The sequence below is a fragment of the Xenia sp. Carnegie-2017 genome, unplaced genomic scaffold, assembly GCF_021976095.1.
Source record: "Xenia sp. Carnegie-2017 unplaced genomic scaffold, XeniaSp_v1 HiC_scaffold_23, whole genome shotgun sequence".
NCBI classification, from domain to species: domain Eukaryota; kingdom Metazoa; phylum Cnidaria; class Anthozoa; order Malacalcyonacea; family Xeniidae; genus Xenia; species Xenia sp. Carnegie-2017.
Genome location: NW_025813486.1, coordinates 18,548,130 through 18,566,790, shown reverse-complemented (window position 1 = coordinate 18,566,790; position 18,661 = coordinate 18,548,130). Strand labels below are relative to the sequence as shown.

The 18,661-nt window shown below is 33.3% G+C and overlaps 2 protein-coding genes and 1 long non-coding RNA gene across 5 annotated transcripts in view; 1 reads left to right on the top strand and 2 right to left on the bottom strand.

Annotated features, from left to right (window-relative positions):
* Positions 1-8,718, bottom strand: part of LOC124447733 — a 117,574-nt gene extending 108,856 nt beyond the window's left edge. For both annotated transcript variants that reach the window (XM_046998718.1, XM_046998719.1), the window contains exon 1: positions 8,478-8,718. The gene's annotated coding sequence lies outside the window, so the exon portion shown is untranslated. The remainder of the gene's footprint in view (positions 1-8,477) is intronic.
* LOC124447746 (long-chain-fatty-acid--CoA ligase 5-like) overlaps positions 1-14,610 on the top strand; it is a 62,572-nt gene extending 47,962 nt beyond the window's left edge. The window contains exons 1-22 of one of the 2 annotated variants that reach the window (XM_046998750.1): positions 8,831-9,111; positions 9,186-9,247; positions 9,324-9,425; positions 9,496-9,595; positions 9,677-9,846; positions 9,930-9,962; positions 10,054-10,105; positions 10,864-10,940; positions 11,011-11,088; positions 11,171-11,253; positions 11,330-11,381; positions 11,461-11,546; positions 11,616-11,670; positions 11,964-12,059; positions 12,132-12,204; positions 12,678-12,766; positions 12,849-12,965; positions 13,366-13,419; positions 13,501-13,590; positions 13,950-14,051; positions 14,130-14,201; positions 14,268-14,610. In XM_046998750.1, coding sequence (XP_046854706.1) covers positions 9,360-9,425; positions 9,496-9,595; positions 9,677-9,846; positions 9,930-9,962; positions 10,054-10,105; positions 10,864-10,940; positions 11,011-11,088; positions 11,171-11,253; positions 11,330-11,381; positions 11,461-11,546; positions 11,616-11,670; positions 11,964-12,059; positions 12,132-12,204; positions 12,678-12,766; positions 12,849-12,965; positions 13,366-13,419; positions 13,501-13,590; positions 13,950-14,051; positions 14,130-14,201; positions 14,268-14,429 — 1,707 coding nt within the window. In that variant the 5' untranslated portion in view covers positions 8,831-9,111; positions 9,186-9,247; positions 9,324-9,359 and the 3' untranslated portion in view covers positions 14,430-14,610. Of the gene's footprint in view, positions 1-8,830; positions 9,112-9,185; positions 9,248-9,323; positions 9,426-9,495; positions 9,596-9,676; positions 9,847-9,929; positions 9,963-10,053; positions 10,106-10,863; positions 10,941-11,010; positions 11,089-11,170; positions 11,254-11,329; positions 11,382-11,460; positions 11,547-11,615; positions 11,671-11,963; positions 12,060-12,131; positions 12,205-12,677; positions 12,767-12,848; positions 12,966-13,365; positions 13,420-13,500; positions 13,591-13,949; positions 14,052-14,129; positions 14,202-14,267 lie in introns of those variants that run through there. The other variant, XM_046998749.1, reaches the window with a different exon arrangement.
* A 222-nt stretch (positions 14,611-14,832) lies between these two features.
* LOC124447770 lies at positions 14,833-15,637 on the bottom strand. The gene is made up of 3 exons (XR_006948818.1): positions 15,627-15,637; positions 15,343-15,347; positions 14,833-15,057 (listed from the first exon to the last, which is right to left on the bottom strand). It is a non-coding gene; the product is annotated as an uncharacterized LOC124447770 (long non-coding RNA).
* Between the last annotated feature and the right edge of the window lie 3,024 nt (positions 15,638-18,661).

Sequence of the window (18,661 nt, the reverse complement as noted above, 5' to 3'; positions counted from 1 at the left end):
AAAGCGAAAAGTAAAATGAGATTAATATCAATCGAAATCATCAAAAATCTTTATTGTCAACAGTCAGAAAACAAGCACTAAAATAACCGTAACAATTTTCTATGATAAAAACACGATGGACATATATTTCATGAGGTGGAAATTTTTTATCGCAACCAAAGGCTGAGACACACAAAATAATGAAACCGCTAGATACGCCACTAACAAGTTTTATTTCGAATTCAGGCCCTGTTCACAAGATACCGGATTGGTTAGATACCGGATTACTTTTCGTACCGGATAGGTCTTGCGTTCATACAGCTCCCCGCTGAAATCCGATACGCTTTATATCGTTTTCCCGGAGCGATTTCACTCCGCTGTGGAAGTGGTATAAAAACCAATCCGATACGTTCCGTTGTCGTGTGAACGCTCGAATCCGATATACGTTCCACTTTGGCAACTACGAAGTGCGTGCGATTTTTCAAAAATGAAAGCAAACATAGCGATACAAACTATGTTTTATATGAATAATCCGCAAGCAAATATAATATATCTTCAACATGGCATGTTTAAGCTTTTAACAATGTATTATCGCAGTGTGAAAAGCTTCTTTCTAGTGTTATTGCAATGGCAACATATATTCGGTTGTATTTGGACTTTACACTCTTCCAGTCCTTGCGCCCATTCGTAAAAAACCTTATTACGCCTAAGAAAAAACTCTACTTAGTTATCTGTCAAAAAAGTTCTCATTTTCTTACGTAATACTTGAATTAGCAACCATCGTCGTTATCGCTTGCACGTACAAGTACTGGGGCGATATAAAAACTTATGTATCGTCTTACGAATCCGGCATCGTGTGAACAGAGTGCATTTTTCGTATAGGATTGCTCAGCGAATCCGGTACAAGACGAATCCGGTATCGTGTGAACAGGGCCTCAAGTATTTGTGCTTCAGTTGAACAAAATCATTGGATTTTCGTTTACTCCTATACATACTAATTAAAAATAAACTTTCACATTATTTTGAAAATATACTAAATTTTGACGTATTATTGTTTTTCTTATGGTCAAATTAAACACTGGCGTTTAATCAAAAATAAAGTTTTCGTTGTTGAGTTATACATACGTACGGTACCCACAAGTGTCACGGCAATAAACAAAACTCCACGGCAATAAACAGAACTGGAAGCTGAAACTTAGCCCGGGCTAAAATTGCTTCATGTAATCGGTCCTTTATTTAGCTAAAACTTTTGCCAGCCATTTTTATTGTTTTTTGTTACAATACTTGAAGTGTTTTATTCGAAGATTTGTGCTAAGATTGATTAAATAATGTAGACTTACAATACAGTAATAGCTAGGGGAATTAAAGCACAAATATCAGCGAATAAGGAACAAAGTAAAAGGTTAAAAATGAACCTAACAAGAAACTTCCTTTACATCAAAACAAATGTGCTGCTTTACAGCTTTCCTTTTCTCTATTTGTTCGCATGTCTGCATTTTTCATTTAGTAACCGCCATGGCGAACAATTCAACCTGTTAGTGGCCATTGCTTGCGCGAGCAATAATTACGAAGCGAAACTGAATTGAGAAAACATCTGGCCCCAAGTGAGTCACAACCATTGAGTTCTATAATAACTGGAGGGGAAACGTCAACAAAATTAGTATAAATTATTAGCGCGCGGCCGCGTGGTCAAAAACATGGCGGATTTTGGTGGTCAAAGTCAGCGGAGAGACGCGGGCTCATGAAATAAAATTTTTGTCGCCCACCCTGATTTGACCACCACAATTGCGAGTATAGAAAATATCAAAACTTTTTATTTTCCTAACATAAACACTTTTTTAAAATTTATTTATTAAATTGCTAACTTCTGTGGTTTGCGGACGCTGAAATATCGACAGAAAAGGAAACATTTCATGACTCCGGTAAGTAGCACAGTATTAGTTTTACTATTTTGTTTTTAACACGATACTTGAAGAGTGTTTCTACTACTAAGGTTTAATTTAAAGTTATTTTGGTCCAGTCTTGTTTGTTCTTCACTTAATCGCTCGCCAGACGTGTCGAAGCTGTCAATTTTTATCGAGTTTTGCATCCATCTTGTATCATGATCAAGGCATCAAGCTAAACTCTCCTGATTTGAATTGAGTTTACCTCCCAAAAATGGGGCATAATTTGTTCATGTTTTTTTTGAAAAGATGAAGGGTAAGTTTACAACAGAGTTGTGTTGAAATTGAATGCAGTGCCATGCAAAATTAATGAGAACTATGGTATATGTTGTATAATAAAAATAACTATTAAACTGTTTGCATGCTCAATTTGACTGACTGTATAGTGTAGACAATTATAATGGGATTGGAAAGTTGGATTTATGCAAACAATTTTAAAGTACTACTTAGCGTTTCTGTAAATGAAATATTTATTGTTATAGTAAACAGGTTACTACTTCAAAACCTAGATAAAAGTAGTGTGTTGAACAATGTGCTAAGATTTGTTTCTACCTTGAAATTTTGTTCAACAGTAGCTTATGATTATATCATTAATATGCATGAAAAATTAAACATATTATTGTCTCATCTCATCAAATCCATACTTGGTATGATTCCAGATGATCCACAAATTCACATCGGATGCATTGGTTACAATGAAGTTGAATGTAGAAGAAGCAAAAATAGATGGCAAAGAAATTCTTTGTGTCTTATGAAGAATTAGGAAAAATCAATAAAAAGAACTCTTTAAACAAATTGTAAACAAATTTAAATTTGCTCATGGTCAAGCAACCTAGTCAAAGAAGCAAAGTCTGTCTTCAACATGTGACCTTTCCAATTATTTAGTTTCTTTGTACAAAATACTATTTTCGAGAAACTTGATCTGTAAGTCTTTCATTAATATTTTTTTACCAAGAGATAAAAGGAACTAATTCAAAGGCTTGATGTAAAATACAAAGATTTAACAAGTTGTTTATCATTTAATTCCCAAATGTTAGTTTGTACATATAAATAATTAGTAGTAGTGCTCGAAGGGGTTAGCATTTTTGAAAAATTATATCTTGTTCATGACATATATTACACAATTCGAAAAAACTGTAAGTGATGCACAATAATATCTATAGAACTTGATAAATTTTTTAACCTACACTGTCAAATAACTATTTTGCCTTCATGCAGCAATAGACAGTGTTTTTGTCAGAGAAACCAATGCACTTTAGTTTCCAAGTTTGTAATTTCAATGGAAAATTAATGTAGTTCTGTTCAGTAATAGATCCAAGATTCTGCCAAGCTGTTTACAAAATACAAATTACCAAGCAACAGTGTCATGGTGTTTTGAATTTTTTTCTTTTTTGTAGCTCTTCTAGTTCAACATACTTTCTTTATGAGTTTTCAGTAGATTTATCAGGTAATGACAATACACTATGATACTTAACCATGGTAAATTTTAGTTGACTTATGTCGTAGGACTGAGCAAACATTTTCTCGCTTCCTTAGGAGCATTTTACACAGATTTATCCATTTGAAGCAAGAAAATAGGTGCACCAAACTGTTTACAAACAGTCAAACACACAAAAGCATGAAATAATGTATAAGTTTGACGAGATTGACAGGTCTAGTAAAGAATGCCGTTTGATTTTCACTTTTAAAAGGCTAAAATGTCATAAAATAACTTAAATGTTACATCTAAAATATGCGTTCCTCTACCGTCGATCTTCTTTATTTTGATGTGTGTCTGTACTGTGTTTTTCACGCAATGCTGAAGCATTATTTTCACATGATATGCTGTCGGTATCGTAATTGTTTTTTTTCTCACTTGTTTTCGTTCATACAAACAGTATTAGAAATCAGGAGGGAGTGAATATTGAAAAAAATTTTTAAAGTGGAAGTTTTGACCACCAAAATCCGCCATTACCGCCCAGTGAACTCCATGTATATATATCTGGAATGATAACGACAATACATTTTATAGATATAAAATTGAAGCCAAAGTCCTAGTCTCTTGCGCGGTTTGTACGTCAGTTCCAGTCCTTCAAAGTCGAATATTCACGCGGTTTGTACGTCAGTTTCATTCCCCTGAGTGCCAAACATACACGGCCAATATAAATTTGAATACAAATTGCAAAAGCATAAACATATAAACAACATCGACAAACAACACACGAGGCCAACTCTTCGCAAAGATTATTTTTACAGCTGAAACTTTACTACAGAGAGTTCGTTTTAACTTACAACTTGTAACGAGGAAAAGCCAACTGAAAATTACACTGTTTGCTAAAAGACAATACAATAGAAAATATGACGAAAAATATTCAAGCATAAATTTTTCTTTCGTCAGGTAAACTTTCAAACGGAAAACAAAAAGACAGTGTTTGTCTTTTTGTCATTTAAAATGGATTTAAAGATCTGTTTTCCGAATAAAAAACTTGAACATCCAGTTTCATAAAAAATATCGAGTCTATAACTCGCATTTTTACTTTTTACAGAGCGATTGTATTTTTCATCGATTTTGATAGTGCTTGAAACTTGAAATAATAAATGGTTGTCATCTCGATATCAATAATTGAATATCCTTAAAGACTTTGATATGTTTTAAAGGAAAACCGCAGCGTAAGAGCAGATCGACTAAGTTCACCTCATCTTGCTTTTCGATTTATCACTTTGATTCACTTTCCGTGAACCTTTTCATTACAAACATTTCGTTATTTTTACGCTCTGATCAAGATCCGAACTCTACCATTACCAAGGGACAAATGATTTTAAAAAAATAAAATGAACACGCGAGAGACTAGAGCCTGACGTGTGATGACGAATGATGACGACAAATATTTTTTTGGCTTCACTGCAGTGAACTCGACATTTGAATAACTGGAATGATAACCGAAGCCAAAAATTGAAGCCAAAAAAATATTTGTCGTCATCATTCGTCATCACGTCAACTCTCGCGTGTTCATTTTATTTTTAAATCATTTGTCCCTTGGTAATGGTAGAGTTCGGATCTTGATCAGAGCGTAAAATAACAAAATAAAAAGGTTTACGGAAAGTGAATCAAAGTGATAAATCGAGAAGCAAGATGAGGTGAACTTAGTCGATCTGCTCTTACGCTGCGGTTTTCCTTTAAAACATATCAAAGTCTTTGGTTTGAACCCGAGAGTATCGTTACATGTTTGTAAATGTAGATCGTCCAGGTTGGTATAGTCCTGAGAAGGACTGTTTTTGTTGTTGTTGACTGACGTTTCGACAACCTTAGCGGTGGTCATCTTCAGAGTCAAAAAAATGAAATGCAAAGTCTTTAAGGATATTCAATTTTTGATATCGAGATGACAACCATTTAGTATTTCAATCACTATCAAAATCGACTAAAAACAATCGCTCTGTAAAAGTAAAATGCGAGTTATAGACTCAATATTTTTATGAAACTGGATATTCAAGTTTCTTTTTCTTCTTCGAAAAGATCTTTAAATCCACTGAAATGACAAAAAACAAACACTGTCTGACACCGTTTGAAAATTTACCTTCCGACGAAAGAAAAATTTATGCTTGAATATTTTCTCGTCATATTTTCTATTGTATTGTCTTTTTAGCATACAGTGTAATTTTCAGTTGGCTTTTCCTCGTTACAAGTTATAAGTTACAACGAGCTCACTGTAGTAAAGTTTCAGCTGTAAAAAATAGCCTTTTGCGAGGAGTTGGCCTCGAGTGTTGTTTGTAGTGATGTTGTTTATATGTTTATGCTTTCGCAATTTGTATTCAAATTTATATTGGCCGTGTATGTTTGGCACTTAGGGGAATGAAACTGACGTACAAACCGCGTGAATATTCGACTTTGAAGGACTGGAACTGACGTACAAACCGCGCAAGAGACTAGGACTTTGGCTTCAACTTTTTATCTATAAAATGTATTGTCGTTATCATTCCAGATATATATATATATGGAGTTCACTGGTTCACTGTTACCGCCATGTTTTTGACCACGGGGTCCAGGCCCCTTTGCCCCTCCAGGTTTTATAGAGCTCAATGCGGCCAATGGACCTATTTCCGCTGAAATGATCGCTTTGCAGAAAAATTATATTCTCGACCTCCCCCTGATGTCTATAGCAACTTATAATTATACAGCATTTTTCAAAAACAACCAAGATATCTTTTTTTGGCATTTCTTTTAAAATGCCAACACTTCAATCATTCAATTGTTGGATATCGTAGTGTCCACAAAGAGGAACATGTCGCTTTCACAGGTGAGATATTTGTTTTGTTTGTTCATCAAAAATTGAAAAGCAATTGAACTTAAAGCCCGAGCGATAAAATCCGACTGATGTTTTCCTGTTTTTCTTTTTAGATATCAACATATTTTTCCACTTATTTGTTAATGTGTGAGACCGTAAATATGTTTGACGCGAAAAGAAAATTCTTCTCTTTTTACTCAGTAGGCAGATACTATGAAGAAACGATCACCTCAAAGAGAACCCATGAAGTAGAGCAGAGTTTGTTCAATCAATTTGACAACATGAAGAGATGATCGGATAGCAAAATGTTTCTGGAAAATGCAGCAGTACCAGTACCAACACTATTTCATAAATCACTTTATTATGAGCTCATTTACCTAATAAAGTACAGAATGGACATTTGCCATTTGCTTTATTTTCCCCTTTATTAAACCAGGGAAATGTTTTGTTTTTTTCCAAGTTTTTCTTCAGTTTTCTGCTTCTTATTCATTTTATAATATCAATGAAATATAGGTAGTGCACCTTAATAACTCTATAATTTCTGAAAAGCTGTTAAGCTTCTAGCATTAAAGAGCACAAATTTAATTCATTTGATTTTATTGCCTTATTTTTACATGTGTACATGCACTTCATCATTCTTGTATAAACAACACCAGATGTGGCATACTTAGAGGGAAAAATCCCATAGCAACTGGTATTAAATATGGGTATAAAATTTATTATTGAGGTGAAAGCTTTATTAGTCAATCAAATTTTGAACTCACATGGCTAATACATAAAAAAGAGAAAAAGAAGAGAAGTATTAAAAACACAATTGTGTATTCATGTTTTCAAGTGTTATAAACACAATTGTAATTTAAGTGTTTTAATTATTTGCATTTTTGCCATTTCACAATCATTACTAACCACAAAAATCTCAAAGATTCTCATGATTTGTATACAATATCTTTTTCATTATTCATTTACGAAACGCGAGATGCATGTACAAAAACAAATCCTACAATTGTTGCGAAAAAGGCCATCACATGAAAGAAAGCAAAAAACTAATGAGAATAAATGGGCTAACATTTCTCTCGTGATCCGTGGGAGATAAAATTTGAAAAATTTTGTTTCGTGCAGACTACAAACTTTGATCGAGCAAATCATTAAACGACAGTTACGACGCGCACATCTGCATTCATATGTGGCCAACAAATAGTTCGTTCGTTAAAAAAGGCATCCGTCGTAGAAGCCGACAACTGGCAACCACACTAGACTCGCTTTTATGAATTTTATGTTTTTACAGTGATTTTCATCATAAAAAGCTTGCCAAATATGCGAAAAACACATATACTTTTTCCTCACTCTTTCTCAAGGGGGGAGAGAGAACTTGCGAGATTTTCGGAAAAGCAGTCAATTTCGGGAAATCTTAGCGGTAATGGAACAAATCCTCCATTTTTTTGGCGTCAGCCGCTAATTAAAGCCGCGCTTGAGATAACCGCTCCAGTTATTATAGAACTCAATGGCGTCATCTAGTCGCATTGAAAGTTTAACATGTTGAACTTTTGATATTGGTCGCTTTAGTCGCTTTACACTCATTGGCCAATAAACTTTAACTTCCTAAATGCATATCATATTCCCCTGTTATAAACATCATACGAAATTTATAGATTATACCGTGGAAAACGAGGGCAATATATAGTGAATTCCCATTGGAATCTTACAGTTTTTATATGACTTGTAGAATAGGGACAATAGAAGCTACAAACTGGAACCCTAATGCACAACCTAAATGCACAGAATAAGATTGTCCACGATATACGCGTAACGGCGCGTTTTAACTGGCTTGTTCTCTTTTCTCCATATAGTAGTTTGTACTGAGTAAATATTCATGTATTAGTAGCTATAATAAAGGCCAAAATAAAATGTTAAATAGACGCAACGGTAAAAGTCGCGATGGTCACTGCATGTGTGTTTCTGGCGTTTAAGCAACTGACGCGTGCGCATCAATTCGCTTTGGACGCGCGACTAAAGCGACTGTCTAGTGTGTTTTAGCCTTTAGACATTACATCAATATTTTAGCGTAGAAATACAGCATGAAGTTAGCACAATTTACAACCATTGAGAGACAAAAAGAACTTTATTGTATTTGATGAACATAAGTCAAGGAGAATTTGTATTTTATATTACATCTTGGACATCACAGAGACAATTAACCGTTGTGTGATTATATTCTTTAATCGGTTTTAAAGAGAGAAAAAAGAAACTAGAAATTTAAGAAATTCATCAAAATATATCTTAACTTGTAACGTACCTTTATTAAACTTTATATTTCACAGAATCCCCAATAACTTCAATGAGATATTCGAATAGACAATATTTTGTCGAGATTTTGATCTTATCCCGTTATCCGTGTTTAACCGAAGGAGAATGTTCTCTTTCTATTGTACAAAGTTTCTATTTTCCTAATGAGCGGTTTGCTAATCATTATTCATCACGTTAGATTTAGAGGTTTTAACGAACATAGACAGAATCATTAAACAGTCATGTGCTCTTTTACAAGGCGGAACAAAAAATATAAGTACATTGGTCACGTGATTGATAATCTAGTGATGTCATTTCCTTTTAACAGAAACAAATGAATACCCCCTCCCCCCATTTAACATTCTATTGTAAATGAATACAGGGACATTCCGCGCGGGGACTTGCCTCGTGTGTTTATTACACATGTGAGATAAAACTATTTTCACTTTCCCATCCCTAGCAACGCAGTGTACAATACCTGCCATTAGCAAATGTAATAAATATTTTATTGTTAAATGTATTTCCTCTATTTGAATAGGAATATCCTGGTGCAAAAAGATCTCTGTTTTCAGAAAAGTTGGTGGTGTCATATCAAGGAATTACTACTGTTTATGAAGCATATAAGAGAGGAACTCAAATTTCTGGTTAATTAATTTTTGTGTTTATTTATTTTTGTAAGTTATTTGATGAAGTATTCATTTATTAATGCACTCTACAGGTGACCAGCCATATCTTGGTACGATAGTTAATGGGAAATATTCATGGTTAACACACAATCAGGTAATTCTCATATTTACTACAAACTATATCTATAGTGCCTGAAGTCCTTATGAGTTATAGTTTGACCAAATTTTAGGTACATCAAAAAGCACTTGCTCTGGGATCTGGGATAATGGAACTTGGCTATAAACCATCAACTGAAATGACATTTGGCATTTATGCTGTGAACAAATTGGAGGTTTCACACATTATGATTTTTGACTTAGATTGGCCATATTTTGATCTGTAATGTTTTATTTTATTTTTAGTGGATGTTAATGGACAGAGCCTGTGTTATGTTTTCCTTTGTATCTGTTCCACTGTATGAGAGTTTAGGTGTTGAAGCATGTATCTACATCATCAACCATGGTATGTTTACTAAGAATGTTGAAGTTACTATGGTGATTAAGAAACATCTGTCGATGACACTTGATTTCAAATTATATTCAGCTGAGTTATCATTAGTTGTGTGTGATGAGAACAAGCTGCCAATATTATTGGAGTCATTTCATCAATGTCCTAAACTCAAGCATATTATAAAAATTGGTGATATGACAAAGGACGAGAGAGAAAACTTTAAAAAACTTGGAATAAATGTAAAGTCATTTGAAGATGTTATGGTAAGAATTCTTTGTTGGATTTGGTTAATTAAGTACAAGAATTTGTCATGCTTGATGATTTGTGTTCATTTGTTATTTTTTAGTTAATGGGACACTGGAATCCTTGGAAAATGTCTGTATGTTATCTTTTTCTGGGCGATTTTTTCTTCTTTGCTCTAAAATTACGTGTTTGTTCAAAATAATGGATTTTGTGGTGATTTATTTCAGCCTGCTAAACCTGACGATGTTTACACAATTTGTTTCACAAGTGGTACCACGGGTAAGATTTATGTGTAGTTTTACCTTGGGGCAGATGAAAGTAGGGAGTAATTATTTCAGCCTGCTAAACCTGACGATGTTTACACAATTTGTTTCACAAGTGGTACCACAGGTAAGATTTATGTGTAGTTTTACCTTGGGACAGATGAAAGTAGGGAGTAATTATTTCAGCCTGCTAAACCTGACGATGTTTACACAATTTGTTTCACAAGTGGTACCACAGGTAAGATTTATGTGTAGTTTTACCTTGGGACAGATGAAAGTAGGGAGTAATTATTTCAGCCTGCTAAACCTGACGATGTTTACACAATTTGTTTCACAAGTGGTACCACGGGTAAGATTTATGTGTAGTTTTACCTTGGGACGGATGAAAGTAGGGAGTAATTTGCAATCGCCAGGAGCTACACGGTTATGAGAGCACGTGCAAAAAGCAAAGTCATTTTTTCTAAAGAAATAAAGCCTTCATTTGATGAAACAACATGTTCGTAACGATTTTTCATTGCAAAAAAATCGTTGTAGAAAATATATTTCGTTTAAACCGCTTTGCTAAAACATTGTATGTAAATATTAGCATTTTTGTAAATAATTATTGTTTTTGAGTATTTTTCTAAATATGTTAGTTGGGGGTAAGGGGTGGAGAGGGTTGCCGCGAATCTTTGATCCGCCCCTGATTTTAAGAGTCGTACCCCCAGGTAATTCTCTTGTGTAGTTTCACCAGTGGTACGTATATTGAACTTTGGTTATGACGTTTATTTTTAGGACAACCAAAGGGAGTGATGTTGAGCAACAAGAACATGATATCCTGCCTCGCTGCAACTTTTATACATTTTGAGAAGGTTTAGTAAAATGAAGATAGTATCTTTGCTGTGTTCTTTAGTTTCAATTTCTCCATACTTTCGTCTTTAGAATGGCTACCCAGTGGATTCAAGCTTTGTTCACATATCCTATCTTCCGCTTCCTCACATGTACGAGAGACTTGTTATGGTAAATGAAAAATATTTTACTTCCTGGTTTAAGTTGTTCTTTTAAGCTACAGATTTTTGTATTACGCCTTCTTCATTTGTAGATGATTATTTGCTGTGCTGGAGGTCGAGGTGGGTTCTTTCGTGGTGATGTGAAACTTCTTTTGGATGACATCCAGTTATTGAGGTAATTCTCTAGAAATTCATTCACTTGTTGTGGATCACTGTAAATCATACAATATGATGTGTGATTAATTTTTTAGGCCTACATTCTTCGCTTCAGTTCCTCGTTTGTTAAACCGTCTTTACGATAAGGTTATTCAATGTAGACAATCGTTGTTTGTTTGTGTGAAAGATTTGTTGCGCTCATTTGTCTGTGATTTTAATTCTGCAGGTTATATCAAATATTGAAAGTAGCAGTGGCTTAAAAAAATGTCTGTTTTACAAGGCTTTTGAGTCGAAGAGAGCGGACTTGAAAAAGTATTTAATAGTGAATGAAATAGCTTTAAGTCCATTATGAAAATCTAAATATATTTACTTTCACTGTAGAGGTCAAATCTCCAAAAATACTTTGTGGGACAAAATAGTTTTTCATAAAATTCAGGTACGACATAACGGACAGGCTGTTACGTCACCGGTAACTCACTTTTACGTCACCGATGAGGCCCCGTTATGTCAACATTTTTATACTCATAAAACACTTCATTCGTTTCATTAAAAAAGCTTTTATCATGTTTCAAGGATATTGAGATCAGTGATTTTTCTTATATTTCCCGTTAATTGTTTTACTCTCACCTGGCCAATGAATTGTAAATTACATTTCGCTGCACCGGGCACTCGCCGTCATTCTTTCCGGGGACTGGTATTGAAACTAACTGACAACTTTCTTCTTTATAGGCAATTTTAGGTGGAAATGTAAATGTCATTCTCACAGGTGCTGCTCCTATTGATGGTAAAGTTTTAGAGTTTTTAAGAGTCGTTCTTGGATGTTTGGTTCGTATTTATTTATGACATCACGTTTCAACTGTGTTACCATGGTAACATCTTATTTCTCTTTGAATTAAGATTTTTGAAGGTTATGGTCAGACTGAGTCTACAGCACTTGTTTCTCTGACAAATAAACTTGATCTTTCACCAGGTACTACGTATTTCCATATGAACACTTCTGTGTTACTTCATTTAAAATGTAATATTGTAAACGTTGAGAAAGTCAATATTAAGACATTAAGACCTAAGTAAAGTTGCGTGGGGCCTGGGTCTGAATAGTTGATTTGAAGTGTTTTGTCATGTTCTATTTATGTACAATGAACTATAATATCCTAGAAAATGAGCTAAAAAGCGAACACTTAATTTTCATCTGTATTGTTAGATTGTCACAATTACCTATAAACCCCATTCATATTATCTACGTAGGTACCAGGCCCTGCAGTTGATAGCGCTATTATTGTAGTCATGTCCAGGTTTTTGTAATCATTTCTAATTAATAATGGTACAATGTTTTCCTAAGTATTTTACACAATATAGAGTGAATAGCTCACTAGGAATTTTTCAACATATTGTACATGTCTATACCAACAGGTGACTATATTTTATCCATGTATGTACCTATAGGTCACGTTGGATCACCTAGTGCCTGCAACTATGTGAAACTTGTTGATGTACCAGAAATGGACTATTTTACTTCAAACAATCAAGGCGAAGTAACGAATCTTGTTTTTTATTTTCTACTTTGCTAATGTTATGTTACGATTGTGCATTGAAAGAATGATTTTTGTTTTTAAGATATGTGTCTATGGTCCAAATGTCTTCAAGGGATATCTTAAAAATCCTGAAAAAACATCTGAAATGTTAGATGATGATGGTTGGTTGCATACAGGTGATGTAGGAGAATGGAAACAGGTCAGTTGAAGTTACATAGTAGCAAAGGATGTAAAATAATGTTTTTTTGTTGTTATCGAAATTAATGTGGGAAAAATGACGTTAACTGGTTGTTAATTTTTGCTAAGACATTATCTGTAAGCGAATTCAGGAAGATGATAACTAAAAACAGACATTTGACTTCAAGAATTTTACACCAAATACGAAGCAAGTTCCTTTGAAAGAAATTTATTATAATTTATTATAATATATTAATATTAATTTTATTTCTCTAAGAAGGAAACGATAGGAAAAATATTTTGTCATCATGAACAATTTTTTGTATTATCGTACTTTCATGCAAATATAGTGTACATTATCTTTTACTTAATGATTAAGTATGTGGTGAGGTGCTCATAATGTTTCTGTTTTTGTTTTATAGAATGGAACGCTTAAAATAATTGGTCGAAAAAAATGTATTTTCAAGTTGTTGCAGGTTTATAAAACATAAATGATAGCAACCATTATATATTTTGTTGTTTTTTTCATTTATCTTATTTGTGATTGTGTCTTCTAGGGCGAATATATTTCTCCTGATAAAATTGAAAATGTTTACATCAAATGTCCTTTTGTCGCTCAAGCTTTTGTACACGGTTCTAGTCTTAAGGTACTGGGGCGAGTTATTCTGCATGGGTGTGAATTTTTGCTTGAAATTTTGATTTGATTCTTAATTTTTGAGATTTGGATTTGCAATAAAAAATTACGTTATCTTTTGCTTACTGCTGAGATCAAAATTCGTCTCAATTCACTAACTTTCTTATGGGTTGAGATTTGAAATAAAAATTGCTCTTGATTTGCCAGTCAGGAAACGTGTTTGTTCAGTAAAATTGATGAAAATGTACTTGCATTTATTTGGAATATTCATTCGCTTAAAATGTTTGGCTTTGATTTTTTTTGATAAAAATAAGAATGAATTTACGATTTCTTGTTTGCAATCTAGCATAATGTAATCATTCCAATATTTAGTCATTTCTTGTTGGAATCATTGTTCCTGATGAAGAAATTCTTACAAAATGGGCCAAAGACAATAACATAAACAAATGTTTTGAGGAATTATGTCAGGATACGGTACGACATTAACATAGAAATTCCACATGTTTTTTATTGCATTCAAACGCTTGTACTTTCTATTACTTCAAACTTCAGGCCGTCAATTACATGATTCTGAATGACATCATCTCCAGAGGAAATGAAGCAAAGTTGACATCGTTTGAACAGGTTTTTACTTGATAATTTTCTTTTGTAGTTTTATTTCACCTCATCTTATTTCTGTCATTATTTCAGGTCAAAGGAATTCATCTTCATTCACAATTATTCACTCCAGATAATGGATTACTAACTCCAACACTTAAGTCCAAACGATTTACGTTAGCGAAAAGATTTAATGATGAAATTGGTCGTTTGTATGAAAAATTGGAGAAGATTCCAGCTAAGCCGAAACTTTAAGGCTCATGGCTGTTTTAGTTCGTTTATAGTTTAGTTTGATCGCTTAATTCTTCAGGGTAAAAATACATTGAAGACAAGGGTTTAAAAACTTGTTGCTCTTAAAATAGAATTTTAAACGTCAAATTATATAAAATACAAAAAATATAACGAATAAAGAGCGACTGCGGAGCATATTCTTTAATGGAGGTGGTATGGTTATTGACCACTGAATCCTAGAAAGTTGTTTGCTAGTAGGGCATGTGGCTACAAAATACAAAATGGAAGTAAAATTATTTAGGGGTGGGAGATATAACTGCACAGTCCCTCTCGGTCCCTTATAAATGTATAGTGATACTTTGGAAGCGTAGAACATGGTTTAGGAAAGATTAAATTGATTAAGACCTAGACCGTGTCGCATCGAGGGTAAATTCAAAAGACTTTTTTAACAACATTAAAAGTTTGTAAAGAATATTTAAGACTGAAATAATCCCAATAGGATTCGCTCCAGAGTATTTTAAAATGGAAATAGATTTTAATGTATCCTGACCATCCATAGTTCCGCCACTGGACCTAAATATTGTCGAACTAAAAATGTACGATGACTTGCAATATTATTCATGTTATGCACTTTAAGTAGCAATTTTTACTACTAAAGCAATTTCTAGGAACATTGCAAATCTTGAGGTGCTTATGTTGAAAATATATTTATTTGATAAATACAAAATAAAAAAACAACATTATTTCCAGTAGATTTGAGGTTGATATTTTATTTAATATCCTTCTCAATCCACTAAATAAATTGTCGACAAAATGCTAAGAGATTATTACATGGCTAAACACTTGTTGCTTTAAAAAAGTTCCAGTCATTTAGCTGAACTTTATGCAAACATCATAAAAAATAATGTAATTTATGACCAGTTAATGTTTGGATTACTTTTACTTACAACATTTTTTATCTTATCTGACATCTACAATTTCTAAATTAAGGTCTGTTTATTAATGGAGAGACGAAACCTGAGGCTTGTTTAAACGAAACGTTTTATTTATTTTTGTAGTGGTAGGGTAGCAATATTTGATAATTTTCTGTTTAAAGACAAGTCTGTGATGTAATATCAGCTTTTCATATTTTTTTTTGTCGGAAATGAAGAATCATTTACGTGTCGAAAAACATTTCGCCTTTGGTTGGATCCCAACTGTTGTTTGGTAAGTGACAAAGACTCGTCAAGTTCTGTCTCACCTTTCATATAAACATGGTTCTTATAGTATTGTTTATTTATACTGCAAATATCTAGAATTATATCAACAAGTAAATAATTACATTTATAGCAATGTTCACTGATTAATTTCATGTTGAAGATTGTGTCGTTAAGATGACATTTCAATACGACGGGAGGGTTAAGTCGTAGTGGGTGATATTTGATTTGAATAAGATTATTTTTTTGACTTAATGTCCACGGGTTTTCCGAACGAAATGACTCATTAACATCAATAATTGTTTCAAAACGATTTTCTAAACATTGCTATAAATTGTTAAAAGTGTAAAAAAGGTAGTTTTTTCATTGTTTTTTTTCTGAAATAGAACCACAAATTTACATGTTTACACAACATATAACATTTCTATCTCTAAATTATCAACTTTACCCAATCTCTAAGATCAAGAATTCTCAAGAATTCTCAAGAATTCTCAAGTTTGATTTTAAAATGATGTTCTTTAGCAAATTATTGAAAAAGGCAGAAAACTTAAGAAACTTAGGAACAGGGGCCGGTTGCACGAAGCCTGGATAGCGTTATCAATTGGATAGCAATTTTTTTAAACTCTTATAAAACGTTTTGAAAAGCAATAATTATAAGATTCCTAACAAGCAATCACTGAGATAAAACATTGTTTTTAAGATTACGGAATTTCTCTGTCGTAAAAAAATATAAACACATTTTTTACAAGTTTGAAAATTTTTGCTATCCAATGGATAACGCTATCCAAGGTTTGTGCAACCGGCCTTAGATGATCAAGTTATCAATAACTTTGCATGTTTCAGGTTGATGATTTATGCGCGGAGTATGGAGGGAGGCATATTTTTACAATTCACTATACTGCAAACATTTGCGGTCTTAACCAGCAGAAAAATCTTAATTTCAAAATTTACGTCCATAAAAATGTGAAGGTATGTTTGTTCCTTGTCTATTTTGTTTAAAAAAAAATCGATGCTTTGATGGAGGCGTAGATTATAGTCATTATACATAAGAAATAAATGAAATGAGTTTTTATGGCAAAAGTTTTCATTTCTTGTAGCATCTCAACGATGCAGTCCTGGACGTTCAAAATAATTTCAGCTGACATTTCACATTGTCGGTGATACTGTCGACTTCCTTATCACTATTAGTGAAATTAACAAAACACATAAATTACAAGCTACATTGTTAAACCATTTCATCATCACTGTTTGTTAAAAGTGCGAAGTCGTTCACATCCAAATTATAAGGTAGATTGTACTCCTTGCCTGACCAATCGTTTAAACCGTCAATAGCGAGAAAATTGATTTTCCCATCATCTTGAATACAAGTTATTTTGTAATCAGTAAGTTTCAAAATTTTAACTGAAGCATCAGCTTTAAAGTATGTTACAAGTTTCCATTGAATCAGATCAAACATGAACATGTAACCTACAATATCTTGAAACAAAACATATTTGTTTCCTCCCATAAAATAGCAACATTTAACCATGCATGAATGCTTAAATTGAGATGCTTTTTCAGGAGCACTTAGCAACTCATAAAAAATTATTCTATTTTCTACACAACAAGCTAACATTTTGTCGTCAGACGACAGAATACAATGGCTACACTCCTCCTGTTTACTATCTGATTGAAATGAACGCCTGGTTCGTTCACTGGCTTTATTTTTATCATAGTCGTATATCCAAATTGATGTTCCTTTACACAAGATGATTTTGCAGTTATTCATCGAAGAACAACAAGTGTCTACTTCTATCCAATTATTTTTAGGAAAGAAACGCTTTAAAACTTTGTCCTTCACAAACCAGACGTAAATGGTTTGACGACGAGAATCCTTGTTATTGATGCAAAATAGAATCAAGGACGAGTCTGGAGAAAACAACACAAAATGGAAATCTGATTCACCATTCTTCAGTTTATGAACTATTTCAGAAGTGGAGAAAGAGGAATCGGCGGAAAAAATTTTAAGTTCAGAATTAGAAAGTTTTACAAAATACCGTCCATCATAAGATAATGTGCATTTATTTGCATCAAATGTGTCTAACTTGGAAAAGTCTTCATGAAAGCTTGAGTCGACGAACTTCAAACAATCTGCTGGAAAGTCATGTAAAGAAATCGTTTTTTCTTCGCCATTCGATCGAAATACAAAATTCGAAGGGGAAAATCTGGAAACATTTTTAAAATGCTCGTTGCTATCCAAAAACCAAGCGAAAAGATTTTTTCTATTTTTGTAAATGATAGCGTTGTTATTATGCGTGAAACCAACTATATCTGAATTTCCTTCCATAACACCATGGAGCTTGAAGCTATCATAGCTAGTCTTAGCAGTATTGTTCTTAAGGTGAACCTCGTCACAATTTTGAGAATGGTCAAATTTGTACAAAAGAAATTCACATTCAAGGCTAAGTATACCTTCACGTTTAAGAATACGTTTATGTTTAAGAATACGTATATGTTTAAGAAGCAACCAATTTTTGTCACTAGACAAATAAACTACATCGCCCCAAATCAGATTATGTAAAGATATTGGAATGTTGTGAATGAAAACGGAGTCTGCCTTGACAATTGATACTCTATCTTTGAGAAGTCCAAAACGATGATACAAATTAGATGGCCAAACCATATTTCCCTCGAAGTGATTTTTTTTCCGAAAGTAAATCCCCTGGTCGCAGATTTTTACATTAGGTGCATAAAAAGAATTTTCCAAGCAATCTTGGAGAAATTCTTTTGGAGATAATTTACAGTGGGACGTTTCATAAAGAATATATGGGAAAAAATGCCATATGTAGAAAAAAGAATTCAGTTTCCATTGATTATTAAGATCGCTCTCACACATGAGCTTGAACACATGATCCCCTGTTTTGACATCCCAGATTTGGTGTTTGAAAGAAGTGGGATATTTCTCTGGAGTGACGGAAAATATACATTCATCATCAGGTCGACATTCAACATTTTCCGCTCTTACCACTATGTAATTTACATGTTCATGTTCAACAAAAGAAGCCCAGTTATAAAATATAT